The sequence below is a fragment of the Electrophorus electricus genome, chromosome 7 (assembly GCF_041902795.1).
Source record: "Electrophorus electricus isolate QZ-2024a chromosome 7, ASM4190279v1, whole genome shotgun sequence".
Taxonomy (NCBI): Eukaryota; Metazoa; Chordata; class Actinopteri; order Gymnotiformes; family Gymnotidae; genus Electrophorus; species Electrophorus electricus.
In genome coordinates this window covers 14,912,501-14,935,382 of record NC_137503.1, presented here as the reverse complement: position 1 = coordinate 14,935,382, position 22,882 = coordinate 14,912,501, and the positions used below count along the sequence as shown (strand labels likewise).

The 22,882-nt window shown below is 45.4% G+C and overlaps 1 protein-coding gene across 8 annotated transcripts in view; it reads left to right on the top strand.

Moving 5' to 3' along the window:
• The window catches only part of foxp1b (forkhead box P1b), a 133,646-nt gene that overhangs the window by 68,070 nt on the left and 42,694 nt on the right, over window positions 1–22,882 (top strand). For 7 of the 8 annotated variants that reach the window (XR_014124571.1, XM_035524649.2, XM_035524655.2 and 4 more), the window contains one exon: window positions 14,302–14,394. Coding sequence is in view for 6 of the 8 variants with exons in the window: in XM_035524649.2 (XP_035380542.1) it covers window positions 14,302–14,394 (93 nt within the window). In the remaining 2 variants the exon portion in view is untranslated. Of the gene's footprint in view, window positions 1–14,301; window positions 14,395–15,298; window positions 16,272–22,882 lie in introns of all 8 variants that reach the window. The other variant, XM_081717832.1, reaches the window with a different exon arrangement.

The following is a 22,882-nucleotide window of genomic DNA, read 5'->3' as shown; positions in this document are numbered from 1 at the left end:
ACCATAAAGGCAACATAACACGGCGTTATAACGAGGGCAAAAAGCCAGAAAGCGCATCCTGGAGCTTTATGAATATTTACATTGCATATGGTTGCATGTTTTTGCCAGCTTTGTCTGCAGATGTTGTTTGTGTGTGCGCGCGCGTTTGTATGCCGCTTCGTGCACACAATGCAAATGTCAGCTTCCTGTCGTCTTTGTAGTTCTGTCTGCTTTTGTACCCTCTTTTATGTAAGTTGGCGTATGGGTGAGCGAGTGTGTGCGTGAGAAAGTGAGTGACGGAGAACGGAGCAGGCGGAGGGCTCTGTGGGTAATTTCCCTAATGTCTTCACTTATCAGCAAAACTTCCTGTAATGCCGCTATACTTTTCCCCCTATATCAATTGGGGTGTTAAGGTGGCGATCGCTCGTCTTCACAGATCACTATTGTCACGCCTCAGCCTTGTGTCCCACAGCGCGCCAATTCAAATCAGCGCCGCGAAGAGCAGCAGAAGTAAATAATCTCTTAATTGCGATGTTAATGCGATTGTTTTCGGCGCGTCTCCTTCACCAGCCCTCCGGAGTGCGCCGAGGCTGGGAATCAAGCGCCAGCCGTTTCCTATGTTTCAGTGCGAGTGCGATGTTGAGCGTATGATTAATTTTTCAATTTCTCTCTGCGGATATCTAATAATTGCGCCCATAGATAGCCAAGGGCCCCTATTAAACATTAAAATATATAAAAAAGAAAGTTTGAATCAGAAAGATGGTATTTTGGATTGAATAATGTAAAATATCTGTAGGGCAGCGAGGGGAAAATTGCAAAACAAGGTTTGTTCTTCAAATCTTTCATGCGACCATTAACGCATAGTAGCGAGCAGCTCCGCGTCTGCAGAAACAGCGCTGTATTTGTTTTTCCTCCATTGGAAAATGCAAATTTTGTAGCCTTGTAAAACTTGCGTACATGTGCGTTACTTTTTAATAAGGCTTGTTTGAAAGCGAGAAGAAAGGAGCGCGGCTGTACGGATCAGAGATGTCTGCTTAATTGGTTAGTAATAATGTGTACGGTAGAGTAGAGAATATGCCCGTGGTTGTCTGATTTAGGCCATTCTTTCTTATCATTGGGATTTTAGCCCATAGGAACTCGCCTTATAAATTAGGACATATGTCCATGTCCTTAGAAATAGAACTCATATGCTTTAAAAAAAAAATCTCATATAGACAGTCAGCTCATGCGTCAGGTTGTTTCTGGAATGAATGGGTCAGTTCTGAGTCACCCAAGAGAGTGTTGGATAATTAAGCTAAATTTGTTCCGTTTTAAAGTTAACACAAACACATACAATTCAAAAAACATTATGCGCTATGACTTTAAGACGATGGCCCGAGCCTACTGTAGTTTCTCTCTCTCTCTCTCTCTCTCTCTCTCTCTCTCTCTCTCTCTCTCTCTCTCTCTCTCTCTCTCATCTTTATCACTTTCCTCTCTTCCTCCTAATATCATCTTCATCTCAGATTGCAACGGTACAAGGGGAGCTGGGGCTTGTTGATCCAATTTGGTTCAGGTAACTCTTGCCGAGCAGCTGGTCTGTAGTGCGCACGCCGTGCCCGGAATGCCAAAGCCGGGCTGGTCTGGCGGTGCAGGGATTGATTGATTTGGCCTGTCAAAGGAAAAGATAAAGCGCATGGATAAATAGGACTGACTGCAAGTCTTTCTGATCAGTCACTGAGCATCCCTTCAGGGCTCAGGAACACAGTGGGCCACGATCCCAGCTAAGAGGGTGTTTGTTTGTGTGTGTGTGTGTGTGTGTGTGTGTGTGTGTGTGTGTGTGTGTGTGGAGAGAGGGAGTTGGGTAGAGAGAGACTCTTCTGCTGGCGCAAATACTTCACTCCCTTGTTAGACTGTACCTTGGTGAGACACACAAGACAACCTGCTGTATTAAAAGCTCAGGGGCCACTCCACTGACCCCGATGCAGTAGATTAGAATAGACGGTAGAGACAAAATAAATCCTGTAGGCTGTAATTAGGTGCCTATGAGCCTAACTGACCTGAAGTCAGTTTCACCTAATGCTGATGGCCTGGTGTGTTAAATGGGGAGTTTTGGGGGAGAGGCTTCAGAGCAGATCGGCTGATATATGATAGGATCGCGCCTGCTCCTCTAGTTCTTTGCCCAGTATTTTAATTATGTGTGTTGCTGCTAGAGAAGATAAAATTATCGTCCATCATCTTATAGGCTCCTTTAAAATCTCCTCTTTTTGGAGGGTATTGCTTTGTTTGGTTTTGGGTTGAGAGAGGGAAAGGAACGGAGAGAAGGATGCGGAGACAGAGGGGGGGATGGAGGGAGAAGGGTATGCCGAAAAGGATAGAGGGAGGGAGAAGGGGATGTGGGGCAGGATAGTGGGAGGGATTGAAAGACAAGGGGATGTGGGGAAACCAGCATTTGGGTTCCGCAGCCCTAATGGGGAGTGACAGCTCCCGTCCTCCGGCTCCTACTCTACTGGGAGGCGCTGTGTCTGAAAATGGAGGGGACAAGGGGACATGATTTGTGTGTGTGTGTGTGTGTGTGTGTGTTTCTATCATCCTTCCCTCTCTCTCGTGGTCATTGACTCTACACACACACACACACACACACACACACACACACCCACACCACTCTTCTCTTTGATGGTCCCCTCTTGATTCACTTCCACTAAACTGGGATACGCTGTGTTCCCTAGCCCCGGGGGGATGCTCGCTGGCTGATCAGAGATCAGTGCTTCAGGCTGCTAATCATGAGATTTTCAGTATGCTCAAAGACAGCGTACATTGCAGAGGTATGCTCTACACACATACACAAACCTGGAAAACTGCGGAAACTAAGTCAGTAAGTTTCGCTTTGTTAGTCCATGTTCCATTTTCTAGAACCTGCGCAATGCTGAAATTCCCTTTGATAGGTTAATTGTTCCCCATACATGTAATCAAGGGCCACTATGCAGAGGCCTAGCCCACACGCCGTGATGCTGGGTGAATGACAGAAAATAACCGCCAATTACAGGGCTCGATTTGTACAAAGCTAATTACGCACTTCTTTTGACTTCACCCTATTACGTCATTAGCATTTTCAGTGAACCCGCATCGATGTAACTGTACAGCAGGATGAGGCAGTGAGGATGTCCCGGCAGCACGCATCCTGTACGGCGGGCCTCCAGCTATCCCACACTCCCCTGGTGCTGAGCGCACTGGTCCCCACCTCACCTTGCAGGTGCAGGTGCACCCTGAGCTCCATTCAGCTGACTCAACGGGTTAGACGGAGAGAAAGAGTGAGGGTATGAATGTGTGTAGGTGCCGCCTGAGCCAGAAACACACACACACACACACACACAGTCAGGCAGCCACCCTCACAAGCGCCTCAGCCCATATTTCAAACAGATGTTGAAGTAGGGGAGCTTCACGAGAGCCCGCAATCAAAATAATTATCCTTCCAACCCACCGTTTATAAAGTGTTTATGTGATACTTAGCATCGGGTCTCACTGAAGTAGCTGCATGCTAAACACGCTAACCCGCTCGTTAATCTCTAAACACCTTCACGACTGCACACCATACGCCTGCATCATTTATCATCAGCGTGAAAGAGCGAGGGGGTGAAAAAAAACAAAACAATCGGCCGCCCGCTTGTTTCTGTTTAAGCAGTGAAGCGGCGCACTCTTGTCTCGCACACGTAGCGTTAACGGATTCCGCCTTCGTGCCCGTTCTTTCCACTGGGCTCGCGGCCGACGGAGGGCTCAGTTCCGTGCCATGCGCATCATAAGGCGAGAGCTATCCGGTCCGTATTTTCTCTGAAGTTTGAACCCAGATCGACTTAAGAATAAACTGAGGAGAAAATCGAATTGGTGTGGTTATCCAAGTCTCCATAGTAGCCTATTCAAAGCATTCCTAAAAACAAACATTTCGTTAATTTTCAAATGTTTGTATGCAAAGTAATTAACAAGGATTTTGCACAAAACAGTGAGGCAGTTAATTATTGATTACAATGAAACTCATTACTACAGAAATCTGCATTAATATACTCATGTGTTTTCTCATTTTCTCCTTCGTCAGTTTGTTTACGTAGGTATAACTTGACACAATTCAGTAGTATGTTTGTGCATTAAATGATTGTATTTTCTTTTTAGGTGAAATTACATCATGCATCTCAAGTACAGTGAATAAAGATTACATTTAGGTGTAAAATCTTCCCTTTAGGTATAAATGTATCGGCACTCAAGGCCCTAGATATTTTATCTCATATAACATGATAAATGATTGGTGTGGTTTAAGTATCTCCTCAAATCACATCCTTTCTTAAACTTTAAGCTCCAGAAAATTATTTGCAAAATGCTACAGTAAATTCAATCAGACCATTCAATGAAGAGGTAGCTATCATCACAGGAATAAAGTGTTATACCATCTAGCAGTATGCAATAAGAAATTTAATTAATATCTGGTCATGGTATTAATGTGCACACTTTGTGTGGCTCGAGATATTAATTTAGGCCAGCTCTACTCTCTCTCTCTCTCTCTCTCTCTCTCTCTTTCCCCCTCTGTTTGTTCCACTGGGATACGAGGGACAGTGCTGAGGTCCCAAATGAACGAAGCAGTAAATGAGGAAAAGAAAAATAGGTAATTACGGTAATCTCGCAAATGAACGGCGCGCTGACCTCTCCTATTAATTGATTTTATGGAGCCAAATCATATTTATCTCTCCTTTGATATATTTTTTCCATTAACATTTCTGATGTAATTAATTGGTTTTATTTTTAAGGAAATTACCCCTAGATGCTGTCAGCCGTTATTAAAGAGGAGAATGTCACATTTCTGCTGTGTTAACTAGACAGCACTGGATTGGCCAGAGATTGGCTCCAGTTCTGTCACGCTTGCCTGCACAAAAACCTCCTTAAAGCTTATATGGCCCCTATTCTTTTAACCTTAATCACGGCATCATCTTGCCAGATACACTCCCCCACTATGAGTGTGTGTGTCCGTCTGTGTGAGTGCGTGCGCGCGCGCGACTACGTAAGGGAGTGTGCTGGCACAAATGCCCTTTCCTGTTTCTCATTTTTACACTTAATCAGCAAAAAATAAAAGCCGTCGACAGCGTGGCTTCATTTTAAACGGGTGATTATTGGTAATAAATACTTTTTTTTTTTTTTTATACACACTTATTACCGAGGCAGTTTTCTTGCCCAGTTAATGAGAGTAATTTGATTTGCTCGAGAGATTACAGTTCCTCTAGAATTAATGCAGCAGTGCCTGGGCCGGGATTTAAAGGATCTCTCTGATTCTTCACAGGTCGTATGCTCCTGGATGTCTCTCTCTTTCACCCCACACCCCCCCCTTGCCTGGCGGCTAATGGAGGTGAACAGCAGTCCGTCATTTCGCCTCCTCTCCGCTCCATGGACGTCGTGTCCTTGCTTCCTGCCGAGCTTGTTGTTTGCCCCTCCTCCCCTCACTTTATGTTTGTCTCATTCACTGAGAGTGACGCTCTTTTTCTGGGCTAGAGAGAAGGGCAATGAGAGGGTAAATGGAGTGTGTGTGTGTGTGTGTGTGTGTGTGTGTGTGAGAGAGAGAGAGATGGAGAGAGGCTGCAAATGAAGAGTAGGTGTGTGTGGAAAGGGAGGAAGATGAGGAGGGGATGCCCAAGTTTGCAGGCCCAAATGCATTTACATAGATGAACCGTGATCCAGCCACATGCCATGCAAGTGCTGAAGCTCCCGGAGAGCTGCGAAAGAGTGTTCACGGGAAATCCGTGCACTTTCACTAAAGCCACTTACAGTGGGAGCATTAATCAGCAATCAAACCGAATCAAAGCCTGCGCGTCTCCTGAATTCCCCACTGGAGTGGAATCCTATGATGTTCGGAACCGTTTAATATCGTCATCGGGGTGCACGGCGAGATGCCTTAAAGCTGTGGCACGTAACTCTTAATTTCACCGCTGAGCATGACATCAGCAGGGGGCGTGATGGGGTCCACAGCTCCCCCCTCCCGAACCTCATGGAATTGATGGCGTCAAAGGGTCTTGGTGCGATGCTCAGATGGCCGGTTGTTGTTTAGACAGCGGATGACTCAGAGGCGAGGAAAAAAAACAAAAAAAAAACAATTTTTGTTTCTTTTATTTTTTCTTGTTTTTTTGGGGGTGGGTGGAGGAAGGGTGGTATATCTTGATCTCGGAGGTCAGTCTGATTTAAGACAAAAGCAATCTGTTTTTTCTTTCCATACTTTCTCCCCCTCTCTCTCTCTCTCTCTCTCGCGCTCTCTCTCGCTCTCATTCTCTCTCTCGGATCACATTACCCAGGCTGAATGACTTCAGCAGAAGTTGTTATTCCCATAGAGCTTCATCTCATCCTGCAACTCAATCCCGAAGCGTGCCCAATCGCTCCGGCCACAGCATGGTGAGAGATCCTCTCCCCAGTGCCTCGTGTCTAAAGTCATAGGGATCTCAACAGCACGACTGTTCCTCTGCCAAACACAACACAACACACACACCACTTCAACATGACGAGGTTGGACTGGCCCAAGAAACATTCTGTAAAGATAACAAAGGGATTGATGGAATGCCGTGTGTGCGTGTGTGTGTGTGTGTGTGTGTGTGTGTGTGTGTGTGTGTGTGTGTGTGTGTGTGTATGTGAGACGTGAACTTGTTTGTGTTTGCATTTGTGCACCTGCTTTTACTAGCATGTGCTCCTATGTAAAGTAGTGCCTTACATCAAAGTCATACAGTTAACAGTTCACTCTAAAGTGCAGACCAAATTGTGGACAAATTGAGAAGGCAAGTTAACGTTTCTAGTTGGAGCTGCAGTTCCGTCTTTGACTCGTAGTTCGTGAGTATTCTTAAAAGCGCGTTAGAAGTCATTGATTGCCCTTCATGCCCTCGTTGCATCTACATTCAAAGCCAATCAAAGGGTGTGCCAGGTTTACTAAAACCAGCATGCAACTCTCAGACCAGCTCACCACTTTGCAAGTATTGACGAAGGGGGAGAAAGATCAGACTAATCCGTACAGGGGGTGGAGGTGGGTGGGGGGAGTTCTAGGTTTCGCGCTTAATAAGGCCCTTCATATTACCAGGTCAATGCTGCGTTTGAAAGCGCCCTTCTCGAGCACCGTAGGAAAAAAAAAACTTTTGTTCTCACCCAAAAAAAAAAAAAAAAAAAAGCAACCCTGATGCAACCCCTCAAACAAAAGTGCAATCACTATGGGAACGTAGAAGGTTTTCCCTGCTCTGTCCTGAGCTTAATCTGAGCACTCTGCTCCATTGGCAAGGCCCCGCACCGCGTGGCCGCACTGGACCAGGACGTGGAAGGATCGGGTATCCCTGGCCGTTGCACGTGCACAAGGAAAGGGAAAGCACAGGAAAGTGTGTGAGCGTGTACGTAAAAGCGTTCACGGGCACGCTCGGGCTAGCGTGCGTCGGGCCATTCCGCTTGCATTGTTCCCTCGCTTCCTCTCCTTTCTCTGCCCCGTCCTGCCTTTGGCAGCAGTCCGCTTGGCCTCTCCTCTGCCGTCCCCTGACCGCCCTGAGACCCCTCCCAATCGCTCCGATGCGATCGCCCGTAGAGGAATCGCCACGTGTCTGTCTCCGCTCGCTTCCCCTTTGCATTTTCCCCCCTCTCCCCTCATTCCCTTCGGCTAATGCGTCCCCTTCTTATGAGTCATTTACTTCCTTAATTACCGGCAGCAGCAGATGCACAATGGAGTATTAATGCGGATGGCTTTTACGGATGGCTTTACGGCTGATTCCTCAGCGGCGTCTCCGAAGTCGAGAGGTGTAATTGACGTGGAAGAGAGGGCCGGGGCGAGGTAAGGCGAGGTGAGGCGGCACACCGCTGACGCTCTTGACGCGCGTATCACCAGGCCGCTGCAGCCTTCACGGCCCAGTAAAGGATTAATAAACACCTCCCGAATTCAATTAAGCCCACGGTGATGGGACAAGCCTTCATGCTGTAGTAGCTCTTTGTTAGATCAGAGTAAGTTAGAGAGAGAGTGTGTGTGTGTGTGTGGGGGGGGGGTTGCTCTCTTGGCATTTTGTTGGTCATTGTATGGGTGCATGACTGTGTGTCAGAGTGCTTCTCATTGAGCTTTGCGTGTGCGTGTGTGCTGCCCTTCCCCTGATCTATGTACAAATGCATGTTTGTGTATGTCTGTCCACAGCTGGCCCTGTGAAAGGAGCCCCTCTTTTTGCTATCTGCTGTTAAGTCACAGGTCAGGCAGCACTGTGGAATCCAAACAAACAGCCCCAATACCCTGTGAAACCATGGTCCGTGATGCCTCTTAGTTGAGTTGAGCTGACCTCTGACCTCTGACCTCCCAGGGTGACGTGTGTACCAGTCACAGAGCAGCACACCATTTACTCCTTCACAAGCCCCCAGCACTCCTTTCTCATCTCTCCTTCAACAGCTTCACTCCACGGTTCTCTCACACACACACACACACACACACACACACTCACCCGTAAATACCCTTATACCACAACATATCTCTCTCTCTCTCTGCCTTGCTCTCTTTCTCCATCATTATCACTTTGTATCTCTTTTTTTCTCCTCCTAGGGAAAACCATTTGTCAGGTCTGAATATTGCATGCTATTTAGGGCAGCGTCTGTTTTTAACCAAAGTCGGCTCACAGCTTACGTAATTGCACGCTGAACTTTATATTGTTTAAACGTGGTGATTTGAAATGTTTGGTGTTGTCATAAATATTAATAGATCAGTTGAAAAGTGCAGTTGAGGAGTGGTAGTGTAATGGTCTGGAGTGGGTATAAACCATTGATTTATTTATGTATTCAACACGAATTAGTTTGGAAATCTAAACAGAGGATGAAGAGCGGTTCTCTGTGTGCCTGTAATGCGCCGGGTTTCAGCACGGGTGCCTGTTTTCCATGCGAAGGGGCTTTTTTGGAAATAGCGTTAATTATATACTTACTGAAAAATCCAGCAAGCCCTGTTTTGCATTGCAGATAACTGTATGTTATGAGTGTGTGTGTGTGTGTGTTGGGGGTGGCTCAATTAATATAAATAGCTATGATCCTTAATGCCTAGCTGCTCACGGCATGAAAGGAACGTCTGGTTCGCATGCTTTTCGATTAAAATGGCACTTACTGTGAGAGGATTCCATTACTATATAAGTACTGCTGTATATACACATTCAAGGCCTCTCTAACTAGTACCTCACACTAGAACAAGCAGCATTAATACAGCTAGATCTTTTATTTGCTAAGTGCTGTGTAATTTAGCCAAGTGAATCCAGGGAGAAGCTGGAATGGGAAGAGAAAGAGAGCTATTAGAAGTTGCTGAGTTATTAGAGTTATGGGTGCATTGTCCATGATTGCGACTACACACAACATCCCATAACTTAACTAGCCAAAAAAATTTGTTCTAAGAATTCAGAAATTCAAGCCGATAACCTTGACATTTAAGACATAGGTCTCCAATCCCACTGAGATTGAACGCAGAGACTGAGAGAGTTTGTATAGAGCAGGACTACATTAAGCACTAACCTATTAGCTATATTTTCCCTGCACCCTGTCGGAGAGCCTTGGTCTCCAGCCTAATAAACTCTTGCCACTGTGTAAACATTTCCCCTCTCCAAAATGGCCGCCGGGATCTGGTTTCACCTGCGCACACATCGCCTTCCAATTAGGGCCTCAAAACTGTTTGGCTCTGTTTCAAATCCGAGGTTCTCGCCGCCACTGAGAGGGAAGCACCAGTAAAAAGGAGGAGAGGCAGTCCGACGTAAAGCAGAACAAACAACCCCCATCTCATTTTTCGTGGTGTGATTTCCTTTTAGAAGAAGAGTATTGTGTACATTATATTATCTCGTTTTTCCATGTTTCTATCCTTCTTGACTGCCATGATTTTTTTTTTGCTGTTCCTCGCTCTTTCGTTCAGAGGCATCCCGCGTGTGTTTCTGTGCAGTCCCTTTTCTGCGCTACATGCCTTTCCAGACATTTTCTCTGAATCCCTAGAATGGAAAATGCGAGAGAGGTGAGAGGTTAGGAAGCGCGGCCCACCTCCTCACCCCCATCGTGTGGCAAATGTTTGGGGGGGGAGAAAAGGTTTGGGAAGCTGGCAGAGGGCAGCGTCCGCAGCGGGGACCCCTGAAGTCTGTAAATAGTTGAAACCCAGTGTGTGTTTTCACATATGAAGACATCCAGCATGCAGCATATCCCTCTTATCATAGGCATACTGCCCTGGGACACGAGTTGTTACAGCTCCCGCACTGATTCTGCTCGCTAATATGGTGTGAAGAGCAGATGTAGACAATGCCAGAGCCATGTTTACTGAGGCAAAAGTGTGTGTGTGTGCGAGCGCGCGCGCGCGTTTGGGGGGGGGGGGGGGGGTATGTGGGGTGGAATGGGAGGTGCGAACTTTGAACATATTTGAGATGAAATATGAAAAAGGGATCGTGAATGACAAGAATAGCAAATTGTGTTGTCTTTGTTAGCGATAAGACGGGCGCCTTGTCAGGTCCTTGAGGCTGTTTTCTAATCAGAAATACCTGGAGGGTTCGGCGCGTGTGTGTATGTTCGCGCGCGTGTTGACGTGGCCCCAGCATCAAATAATCCTAACGAGGAATTTTAATGACGGATTCTCAAGGCGCCGGATTTTCTTTGTATGATTCGCATGAATCATTCTCAAACAACTGTTATGCCACAGAACACAGCTACTGTTGCGTCTTTTGTGAAATTAGGTGGTTGTTGTTGTTGTTTTTACTTTAATAAGTGTGTTTTCCTCCCTTCTGATCCTCAGCAATGTCATCAATATGTATTTTGCTTGATTAGCATCGGCCGGTGCCAAAGCAAGGCCTGCTAGTTCTGTGGTTGCAACCCAGTCATCTGTTAGCGTTGCCCGACTTTGAACTGCTTTTGTATCTGATCAGTTTGTAATACGTCTCTTGATGCTTGCTATTGTAGTGCCCGGGCAACACGCTGTTCGCCTCTTTTTAAGCGCGCCTTCAGACGCTGCAGCCTGTCATCGTTTGGCAGTTTATCGCGCTCGCGACTGGAGCCGCTTTTAGCCTCGCGCGTCCATCAAACCCACCGCTACCTCTGATTCGCGAGATCAAAAGAAGACAAATCCCAGGCGGAGAGGGAGGGGATGCGCCGTGTAAACACTGGAGTGACAGCGCACGACGGGCTGCTGCGCCGCTGTGTTGGCACGCTGCTAGTCGGCTCGAGCGGGGGTTGTTAAAGCACAAGTCATCCGTCCTCCTGGAGCTCGCGCTCACCTCGGTAACCGCCATCGCCGAGTTCAGCCCATCACGTGCCATTACCTCTGATTCCGACAGTCCTTTAATTACTCCTGAGCTGTCTGTTGCTTAATTGCTTTTTATTTCTGTCGAAGTCAACGGGGACGCATCTTTTTTTTTTTTTTTTTTTTTTTTTTACTGTTTTATAAACAAGTAATTTGTTACTAATGCCACATTGTTTGTGGTGTATGGTCTGTTTGAAAGAAAGCGCGGTGGATAGCGGAGCTTTGGGTTGGTTAACAACATGTAATCCCCGAATGATCAACTCGGTCTGTTAACTCTATGAAGCAATTAAAAAGCTGAGACCTCGCTGTGCCTCATGTCCTTAGCCGTAAGTGCTACGGACCCCATCAAATCCTGTTGACTCAAATATCCTTGATCCAGTCGTTCTGTTCTGTGCAAAGTACGCCAAGGCATTCAAACTTTCTGCGTAAAGAAACGGCATACTTTTAAGAAGTAAATAGCTCGTGAACATGACTGCCAGGTAATGTAGGCCTATCCACTATACTCTGTTCCAGCTCGCGAAAAAAAACAAATCATTATTACAAATATCTCAAAAACTTGTACCTTGGTTTTTCGTAGAATGCTCTGCTGGCAAGTGACACGACCAGTTTACAGTATGAAATGAACAGATTGTCACAGCCTTTCTGCAAGTGACCGAACCCCTGTAGTCCTGCTGCAGCCAAAAATGAGCTAAGGACCATATGCAAGTTCACATTCATAAATGCCCTAATGTAACCTAAATTCGAGAGTGTTTGATGTTACTCATGTATATTTGATGAGGCTGTTTATTTTTTCCCCCTCCAGAGATCTGAGTGCTGTATGCTGAACTAAGAGTACTGCTCATGGTTTAAAGTGTGAATGTGGCCATGGGGATTGTCCCCTCTAAAAACCCTTCCAGAATATAGAGCATGGCAGAGACTAGGACAGAATTGAAGCTGCTGAAGATTTTGATCATTGAGTTTGAAATGGTTTAAGTGGTTTGTTTCCAAATTACTACTGTAGAATGAGTCATGCATGAACGTTCCAGTGCGATATTACTGTATCGTACGTGTGACTGTGGCTGGTCTTTGTTGATTTGGAATGGAATTTTGTGTGTGCTTGTATGTCTGTTAGTCCTGACAATCAGCAATGGCCCCTCTGTAGCCTGTGGTCATATTCCTGCCTCATGATGTCATCCCAAAGCCTCAGTTTATGAGAAGTTCTCTCACACACACACACACACACACACACACACACGCACATACATCACACACACACACGCACACACACACATACATCACACACACACACACACACACACACACACACACAGAGCTGTGTGTCCCAGCCAAGTGCCTGGCCTCAACAGCTTCTTTATTGAGCTTATTTATACAGCTTTAGACTAGATAGCAACCCCTCAGTCCCTCCCTCCCTAAATCTCTTTCACAGAACTCCTCCTGTTTTCTGCTAGCTCTCTTTTTCGCTGGCTTTGGCTATTCTTTTATCACCCCTCTCTCGTCCCCTTGAGGACGTCCCACACATCTTGCATGCTCTTTCAAAAATGTTGTAGCATCTGGCAATCAAGTGCTCAATAACTCTTCAGACAACAAGGCCCACATTCTAGCCCAGCACATGTTCGCAGGGCCCATGTCACCTCTTTCAAACGGTATCAGAAGCCAGTGGCCACAGTGTTATTTTGTTGCTCGCCTGTGTAACATCTGGGCATGCAGCAGCCACGTCACATTACAGAGATGACAGTCATTCAGTACTCTCAAACACACTGCCACTGCTGACATACTCCTCACAGAACCTCCTCTTGCCCCCCCCCGCCAACCACCACCACCTTTCGGTTGACTCCTACTCCTGTTTGCTTTGTGGTGTGGATGATGTACACCTGGTCTGCAGTTACTGCAAAAGCCTTTCACGCCTGCTGTTCACAACTGACCCTTTCCCACATCGCAGCTAGCAAGGGCCAGCGCATGACTCATTTCGTCTGATTTATTACAATACCCTGGGTGACCATTAATGTAATGAATAAATAAATAAAAATAAACAAATATGTCTACGCACGCACAAACGCACACGCAGCAAACCACACCGAACAACTGGTGGCAGAGGAGGCAGCGGGTGTCGGCGAGGCGGCGCAGTTCCGGGACTCCGAGGCGCACTCCCGAGACTGTTTGTTTGTTTAATTGCGGGAGTCATCGGCGTACGCACGTGCAGACGACGGAAAGAATGAAGCGGGTTATTTACTCAGATGTTGCTCCGGTGTAGGTGTGAGAGGAGTCCAGCCTCAGTGGGAACGTGTCGTACACATTTCTTGGTATTGGTGGTGCTGTTTTCCTGAAGGCCCTTTATTTTCTTAGACTCCTCCCCCCCTCCCCCCCTCTTCCTTTCCCAGCAGCACCGGCACTTTTTGTTTGTACTGGATGGCAAGTTTGATTATTTATCGTAGGGGTGGGTGAGTGGAGGGGTAGCCAGGGCAATAAACATGTGACTGCACTGTATTTTGTTTTCCACGCAGAAGGCCATGTCCTTTAACAGATCTTTGGAGCAGCAATAAACCTTTTATTTGTTCTATAAGGGCAGGAGAACTAGAGTGGTGTGAGAGATTATAAGCAGCAGCTGATGGGTGTTCTAATTTTTCCTCTCTGTTTATTCTATTTGTACAATATCAGCAGACAATATTTTTCACTAGCTGTTTATCAGTTTGGCTTCTTTGGTTTTTTGCTTTTCCCTTTTTTATTTTCCCCTCTCACCAGCTGTTTTTTTTTTTTTTTTTTTTAACAACAGAGTATTGGTCTCTCTTTGCAGCTAAAGGAAACTATGTAAATTCGATTGAAAATGGGGGTGGTGCACTGTGTGCAGGTTTTGTTTTGTTTTCTGTTGGTGAGCTGGGAGTACATCGTCATTTGGGTTACATCTGTTGCGTGTGAAAGATATAGGGCTACTCCCAAGGGATCACCTCAGCCCAGAAACACAACAGAAAAAAAACCACACCCCCACACTTTTTTTACTTTTTACTTTTTTTTTACCGTGAGCATTTTCCCCTCATCTCTATTTTTCTCTTTCTCTTTTTTTAAACCTGTTTCAGGCTCTACAAGTTGCGAGGCAGATTCTCCTCCAGCAGCAGCAAAGCGGAGCCACCAAGTCTCCCAAAAGCAGTGAGAAGGTGCCTGCGCTCCAGGTACGAGGGCGTGTCTGCAATTGATTGGTTTGATTGATTGATTGATTGGTTGGTTGAATTGATTAGTTTTTTTTTCTGGAAAAAAAATAGCATACTCTCCGCTGGAGGCTTGTTTGGGTGCACGTTCACAAGTGCGTGTGTGCACGCACGCGTTTGTCTACGTAGATGGTATTTTGTCGAGCTCTCTATGTGCTGTTGGTGGCACAGCTTGTACCAGTCAGTGCTAGATAAACAGGAAATTAAGCCTGGCAGCCCCTGTGCTGCTGACAGCACATTACTACACAGCCACCCAGGACTTGCTCTGCTACACTCCGCATTCGTAATGGAGCTGTGATCAACCGCAGGCCAAGATCTGAGCGTCGTGTTCTTAGCGATTTCTGTTTAGGGGCTATGTTGAGCTTTTTTTTATCAGCCTGTGTGTATGTTTAACAGAAACTCTGTGTGTGTGTTAAAAACATGAATGAGTGGGTTTTTACCTCAGACCCTACAGATCTGATAAAGTAATGGATCTAAGGGTACCACACATCTTTCTCTCTTTCTCTCCTTCCGTCTCTCTCACTCTCTCTCACACACACACACACACACACACACACACACACACACACTCTCTCTCTGTGTGTCTTGTCTGTCTCTGTTTCACCCTACACACCTCACAGTTATGTAGCCATCCAACAGCAACAGGCAGGGCTAGAAAGCAGATGCCATTCCCAGTCGTTCTGTTCTCAGGCCTTTTGTCATGCAAACCAAATCCGGCCCTCTTTATTTTCCCATCCGCAATTTTCTTAAAATAAGACCAGCTCGCTGCATCTGATGCAATGTTTATGCTCATTTCAGGCTCTCTCTCTCTCTCTCTCTCTCTCTCTCTCTCTCTCTCTCTCTCTCTCTCTCTCTCTCTCTCTCACAGATCTTTTTTCTGTTTGAACAAGGAGGGTGTTGTTTGTTTCACGGCAAAATCTCAAACGACTCCAGGGCATATTCGCTAATTAATAAGTGCCACTTCTGCACACTGGTGCCTATAGGGCCCATCTTAGAACCTCTCCAGGGCTGGACACTTTTAATGGGCACACAACTCCTGTGTCAGATAGATGGAGCAACGTGTCGGAGCGTCACGCAAGGATGGAAATGTAGCTGTGCTGACCTTTACCATTCCGTGAGTGTATTGCATCTGGACTTGAGTAGCCGTGGGCGGCCAGTGTGGAAGATGTGACCAGAGGAGACCAGCGCCATTGGATGGAGGATGGCAGTGGCCACGCCCCCATGCCTAGTTGGCAAAGTCTGGTGTTGCAAGGCCACATTTAAAATGATAATTTATTAATGAATACTGAGAACACTGCCAACCTGTCACTCAGGCCAGTGAAAAGAAACCTGTGTGTGTGTGTTTCTCCTTCACTTCAAACACAGATAAGTATCTTTCACACATTATTTGCTAAGCACCTGGTTAATGGCTTGATCTGCTCTGTGATCGCTCTCTCCTCAGATTCTCATTTCAATTTCATCTCGTTCTCGTCAGATTCTTACGTAGGTTTTGCCTCATTTTCGTCAGATTCTCATGTCAGTTTCACCTTGTTCATGTCAGATTCTCACATCGGTTTTGCCCCGTTCTCGTCAGATTCTCGATTCGGTTTCGCCTCCTTCTCGTCAGATTCTCGATTCGGTTTCGCCTCATTCTCATCAGATTCTTATGTCAGTTTCACCTCGTTCTTGTCAGATTCTTGTATCTGTTTTTCCTTGTTCTCTTCAGATGCTGGCACTGGTTTTGCCTCCTGCGGTCTCCTTCATCCTGAGCCTCTGCTTGAACTGGGTTTGGTGTTCTGCTCGTATCACCAAATCAGCCTGTTGTGTGCATCAGCACTGAACATTGTTTACATAGTCTCCTGGTAATACGGCAGCCTCTTAATTAAGACTCTAAAGTGGAGCTGTTTAATGAAACAGTGGAACATGATTATCCAAATAATGAGTGCTTTGTAGAGAGAGAGAAAAATCTCCTTTTGAATTACTTAGTGTGGCTTGAAATGAATGCGCAAACAAACTAGATTTTGTTGCCAGTAACCCTGAGGTTGTGAAACACGGCTAAGAAAGACAGTTACCACGGTATGCTGCTTTTTTGGGAGTAGCAAGGGTGTCCCTAGTGTCCGCAGAATGCAGTCTCACGTGGATCATTGATCCATGGCAAGATAACTGACCTGTGTGATGAATACAATGGGGGAAATGGCATTAAATGGTTTGGATTGATTTATTTTTTATCTGTTTTTGTTTTGTTTAATTTCAGTTTTGTTGTCTGCCTTTACCCGGCTGCGGCTGAGCGCACGCAACCGTCGTGCAGAGCGGCCGGAGTCGAGGCAGAACGCACGCGCTTGGTCTCCAGCCACTAGCAAACGGCCAGAACAACTGACACATGTAATTAAAAGGAATCCGCGCCACTTTACCTCCAAAACTACAGCAGGGTGAAAGCAAGTGAGCAGGAGAGAACGAGAAATGAGTGCAACTCCCCTCCTCGCTAATTACGGTTATCACCGCAATGCTAGGGTTGGAGTCATTAGTTCCATGTGCATTTAATTAGAGGCAGTCTGAAATTGGATTTAACTTATTACTTTTTCATGGATCACTTTCTTGTCATCACGTCAAATTGGATTGCAGCCCCAGGTAACTAATTATGCCCGCCACAGGATCAGGAGTGGAGAAATAGGTAATTAGAAACAACACTCGCAGACCCTCTCAAATAGTCCATCCTCTCCGTGGAAGGAGAAAAAAAAGGAGAGAGAGAGAGAGGGAAAAAAAAGAACCCCTGATGTGGTTAACTGCACGATTCCAACCGGGATGATGGGTGGAGAGGCCTCCAAAGGATGGTCTGACATGCGGCTTCGATGCCACCTTGATATAGTGATGCATTCTTAGCTGTAAACAAACGAACAAACAAACCAAAAAAATGCTCTCATGCAGAAATGCAAAGATTAGATTGGGGGTGTAGAACAGTGGTCACTTGTTTGTTTGTTTGTTTGTTTGTTTGTTTGTTTGGGAGTGGTTTGTTATGTACGAACACTGCTCACCCAGGATTTTTGCGCGAGTATGAGTTATTCGTGGCTTCTGCCTGGCACACCAGCAGAACATGTTGTTGGCTAAAAGTGGCTAAAAGCGGAACATGTTTGTTTCCTTAGTGGCAGTGGACTGCATCTTCTGCTGTGTTCTCAGCCCAGAAAAGAAGTGTCTTCCAAACATGCGCAAAACATCTGTGCCGAGCTTTTTTTTATTTTCGTATAAATGTAAAGTTAAACAACAGTTAAATACACCCCTTCCCCTTCTTATATAATGGATTATTCTTAGCTGTGTATCCAGGATACCAGTGGTGCACCTAAAGACCAAGGAAAGGGAGAAGGCTTTTTTTATGGGTTTTTATGACTTCCTCCATTTGTGCAGTGCATAGAGGTGCTCTTTGTGGTGCACTGAAGGCAGATGAACAATGCAGAACAATTTGTGGGGCAGACCACTTCATGTTAGCTGAAAACTACTGGTTTTGGCAGTCTGATAGCACTGCTAGTCCGTTGTTTTGCAGAAAAAAGCAAACGGGTCATTTGCTATATGGACACGTGGACACGTGTATGTTACCATGGAAGCATGTCCTCTGTTTTCTCTCTTTGCAGTAACTTTTCTCTGTGTCTCGAAAGCATAACAATCTGTAGTGACTGTGAAGGCAAGTGGGGTCAACCGATTATGTCCTTCTTGAAAGATTTCACCCCTCCCCGTACCTACACACACACACACACACACACACACACACACACACACACACACACTCACAATGGGTCCTGATGCAGTTCAGAAGTCTCTCTCTTTTCTCATTTGTCTCGTTATCCTCTTCATGCTGTCTTAAAACCACAGCACAGTCCCGACACACACACGCACCGCGGTGCTGCTGTAACACGTTAGTGCCGCGCTCCGCTGGACCTCGGCCAGGGCCTCCAGAAGGACCCGGTGCAGGCAGCGAGGCCCAGCCCGACCAGGTGCTGTCGATGGATTCGCCGCCAGCCCTGGAAACCCACGTCCTAGAGAGCGAGCCAGACTCTTTCAGAAGTCCATCCGTGACAGTGACAGCTCGAGTTAAAGAAAACAACGTTTCACTTGGAGATGCCAGACAAGAATGGTGATAACTTGCATCATGCTAGCTGGCACCTGCTAGCTCTCAGTCAGCATTGGCTGTTTGAACCTTTTTTTGGGGGGGGGGGGGGGGGTTCCTTTTAGGGTTGAAGTCCTTTGGAATTTGCTTGCTCAAGTTGCCTGCCCTTCACGATATAGGGAGCTGATGTAGATTTTTTGCAGTGGTTGTGAATTGTGAGTTTTCGATCACGTTAAGACATCAAGGGCACAAGCACTATAACTGCTTAAGGGATATGACTCATTTGGTTCATTTGGGAACCAGTAGACTATGCCGTAAGTATGTGTCTGTGTGCATGTGTGTGCACACTTATTTCCTCTGATCAGCCTGAAGAGCTTACATGGCTGCTATGTCGTTGTCTGCCCCGACGGTGTCCACGGGGCGACCCAGCACCCTGAACGCTGTCCAGCCATGTTCTGTGAGTCCTGTCATGATGTAAGAGCAGCTCACGTCTGGGACAGCGCGAGTGCTCCAGGATGAAGTCGCGGCATGTTTGTTCCGGGTTGACTCGTGGCTCATCTGGCCTGCCGAGCTCTTTTGCCACCACATTTTGCCCACCTCCAGGTCCCCCTGACTCACACAATTTCACTTTCTCTGTCTTTCTCACACACACATACACACACACACACACACACATCCTTCATCTCCCCTCATCTCTCCTGTTCCCTCATGTCTTTCTGTCTTCCCATCATATTTCCCGCTGCTGTGCATGTTTGCTGGAGGGATTCCCCCTTCCTTCGGGGCAAAGCTTATGTGTCCATGTATACAGCTGTTTGTCAGGTTAAAAGGGGATAATCTCCTATTCCAGAGAGGCACATTCTTCTAATCCACTATATTCTCAAATATAGCGGGGCGAAAAAAAACCTATGAGAATAAAACCCCAGAGTTCTTTGCCTTCTGCCCTAGCTTTCTCTGTCTAACGTGTGCACATCAGGCAAGACCGATTTCAAGTTGCTCCACAAATCAAATGTAGTATTACTGTTCAGCATAAACATGTGCACAAAAACATGCCACCCTGTACCATACGTTACCCACTTTTGAGAAGGAGATGTAACGGCTGTATTTAAACACTTATTCACCCCATAGGACTGTGCTAAAGCCCAGTGAGCCTTCACAGTGGGCCCATTCTAACCCCAGATCAGAAGTGCTTAAAAAAGTGAGCCTTAATAAGGTATCGGTTAAAAACTAACAAGACCTGGTCTCCTCACTGTCCGTTACCCTATCAGTATTTCTCACGCTCTCGCTTTTCTTCCTTCATTCCATCCCTCTTTCCCCACACTGCTCTGTTTCCCTCTCTTTCCCCAGTTAACACCATCTCTTAAGGTTGCCATTAGTCCTTAGACAAAACATAAGCCAAGTGTGTTTGTATTTACTTCGGAGTCTGACATCATACCCTGTGTTGTGGTTTGCTGGTGTTATGTTGGGAAGGCTGAAGTGACTGGGAATGCACCGGGTCAAGGTTGGACTGGGTGTTCAGCTAGGTTTGGATAGCACGTCCCTCCCAGTGAGGAGGCGAGGACACTGCAGTCTGACAGGGAAGAGTTTCCCTCATCCGTCGAGCAAAGCGAGTGGTTACTCTGGGTAATTAGCATGCAGTGGGTCTCGGAAGTTCGCATCAGAATCTTAATTATTCGGCTAGCTTTTTTTTTGTGTTTTGTTTTGTTTTTGTTTTACGGGAAGAAAGGACTGAATATGATCTAATATGATTTTATCTGCCAAATGTGTGTTTTTTTTCTCATAAGCAGAAATGTTTTGATGAAGGTTCCAAAAATAGTGTGTGAGTCAATAATGAACGCACTATGAATCAATCACAAAATAAAGAAAACAAAATTTCCCCACCCACCGAATTTATGTTGTACGGAACTCAAAAGCAAAAAACCCTCCTGTTTTGACTAAGTGAAAACCACAGGCGAGCGAGAAGCTGAAGAAAGCTGAAGAAAGGCAACTCCAGTTTCTGGCGCCATCAGCAAATGACTTGGCCAAAAAAATCAAGATTTGAAAATTGTGTTGCAGGACCGTTTGGTATTAATAAAATAGGATATATAATTTCAGCTCATTTTAGATAATTTTTTAAATAATGGGAAAAAGTGAAATCAACAAATACTAAAGCAAGTATAAAATACCATGTATAGCAAGATTAAATAGCATTTTCCTTTTATTTAAAATTATATATATATATATATATATATATATATATATATATATATATATATATATATATATATATATATATATATATATATATATATATAATAAAATGGATATGGCAGCCCTTTTTTTTTTTGTCATCAATTCAATGTTTGAGAATTTTTGTTGAGGGGTGTGTGTGTGTGTGTGTGTGTGTGTGTGTGTGTGTGTGTCTGCATCTTTGGTCCTTCAGATGAAGGTTGTTGTCCTGAGTACCAGCTGTTGGCTGTTAACTTTCACACCTGCTCAGTTCAACCCTCTTTAAGTAAACAGATTAAGTTTAGTCAGAGGACAGAATTAAAAATGTTCTTTATACAGGGGGAAAGGTCCTTCTCAAAAGAGCGGCTGTTTGAACAAAGTGTACATTAAATGACAGCACTGTCCTGTCCCCATTAGAATCAATTCTGACAGCTTTGTTAATGGTTGTGCCATGTATTTGTATATTGGACATTTATAGTCTAATAATATAATTTGTATTCTAATGCCAGTCACACTGACCTTGGAACTAGTCGTTGCTGGTGTTGGTACTGGTCCAGGGTCAGTTTCAGCTATCATTGTTCAGCACATCAGAATAAACGGAACTGGATTCACATCTGCTTATGGGTACTCTGTTACTGTCTCAGAACTCTTTTTAAGCAAGCATGATTTTGGTTTTATTTAGAGACTTAATAAAGATACAGAGAGAGAGAACGAGAGGGAGACAAAGGGAGAGAAATGAAAAAGAAAGAAAGAAATGGAGAGAGAGAGATAGGGAGAAGGGGGGTGGGACGGGGACGAGAGAGAGAATGGAACCACAGCAGAACAGTGCAGGCCTGAACTGTACGTCTGCTAAATTTATCATGAGGCCTTTGGGAGCACTGAAATGAGAACAGTGGCCTATTACTGCTAAGAAGGTGTTTTATTGGGAATATGCCCACATGCTTCCCAAGAGAGGAAAAGGGGTATGGGCGTGTGTTTGTGTGTGTGTGTGTGTGGTGTGTGTGCGTGTGCGTGTGCGTGTGCGTGTGCGTGTGTGTGTGTGTGTGTGTGTGTGTGTGTGTGTGTGTGTGTGTGTGTGTGTGTGCGTGTGTGTTCAGTGATCATCTGTGTAAGCATGGTGGTATGAGGGTGCACACAGGGTATCACCTTGTGTGTACAAGTGTGTGTATGCTTGCATGCAGGATTACCCAGTGCCTGTGTGTGCGCGTGTGTCTGCGCGTGTGCGTTTTTGAGGAGTGTGTGAGGGAGATGGCATTTTCTTTTATTTATTCATTAACCAAGATGGATATTAGAATTGTCACTATAACCAACATATGTATTAGAATTGTCAGATAAACCCAGATATGTATTAAAATTGTCTCCTTCCACACTTGAGTTTTTCAGTCAATACTTTCTATAGGTCACCTATAGAAGGCATGCGACCTACTGGGGGATTAAGGCTGTGAAACAGCGCTGGAGGTGTGTGAAGGGGGCTGCTTCAGTCTCTTTTATTTCATATATGCTGGAGTTTTATGCAAATAATCTCAGAATAAGAAGTCATATTTTTGCGCGCATCAGTTGCAGTGTGTAAGTGTGCTTGTGACAGCACCTTTGATGCTCCTTTTCTTTGTACAGTCAGCCGTTTGCATGTCTGAGTTACTTCGGTGCGAATCCTGAACGCGTACGTATACTGCTGATCTGAATCTTAGCTTGTCTCCCCTGTGCGTTTCAGCAAAACCCATTTCAGTAGTGGCGACCCTTGTTGCAAACTGTCTAAATCAATCCCTAAATCAGTTGTTTAGAAATGTAATTTTTATAAAATCCCTTGTGGTTTTGTAAAAGAACGCCTTTTAGGAACTAATGCCAGATCTTGTATCTTCTTGAACAAACACTAAGCCTCATTGTACAGATGCCTAATTAGAAAGGCTCCCCTGCCCCCCATCTGATATAATGAAAATTGGGAATAGTAGCATAGGCTTTAGAATTAATATACAATATAATTATATTCGTTTCACATTTCTGATCTGGGATCAGATTTCTTTACAGTGTCTTCTGTGTTTTGAAATATGAGGATCATTTCTGTATTGTTTTTGTTTTTCTTTTCTTTTGCTTCTTTCCTGGGGAACCAAAAACTCCCTACCAGTGAATCTGTTTATTTGCGTGTGAGTTTAGTGTGAGCACAGAGATCACACC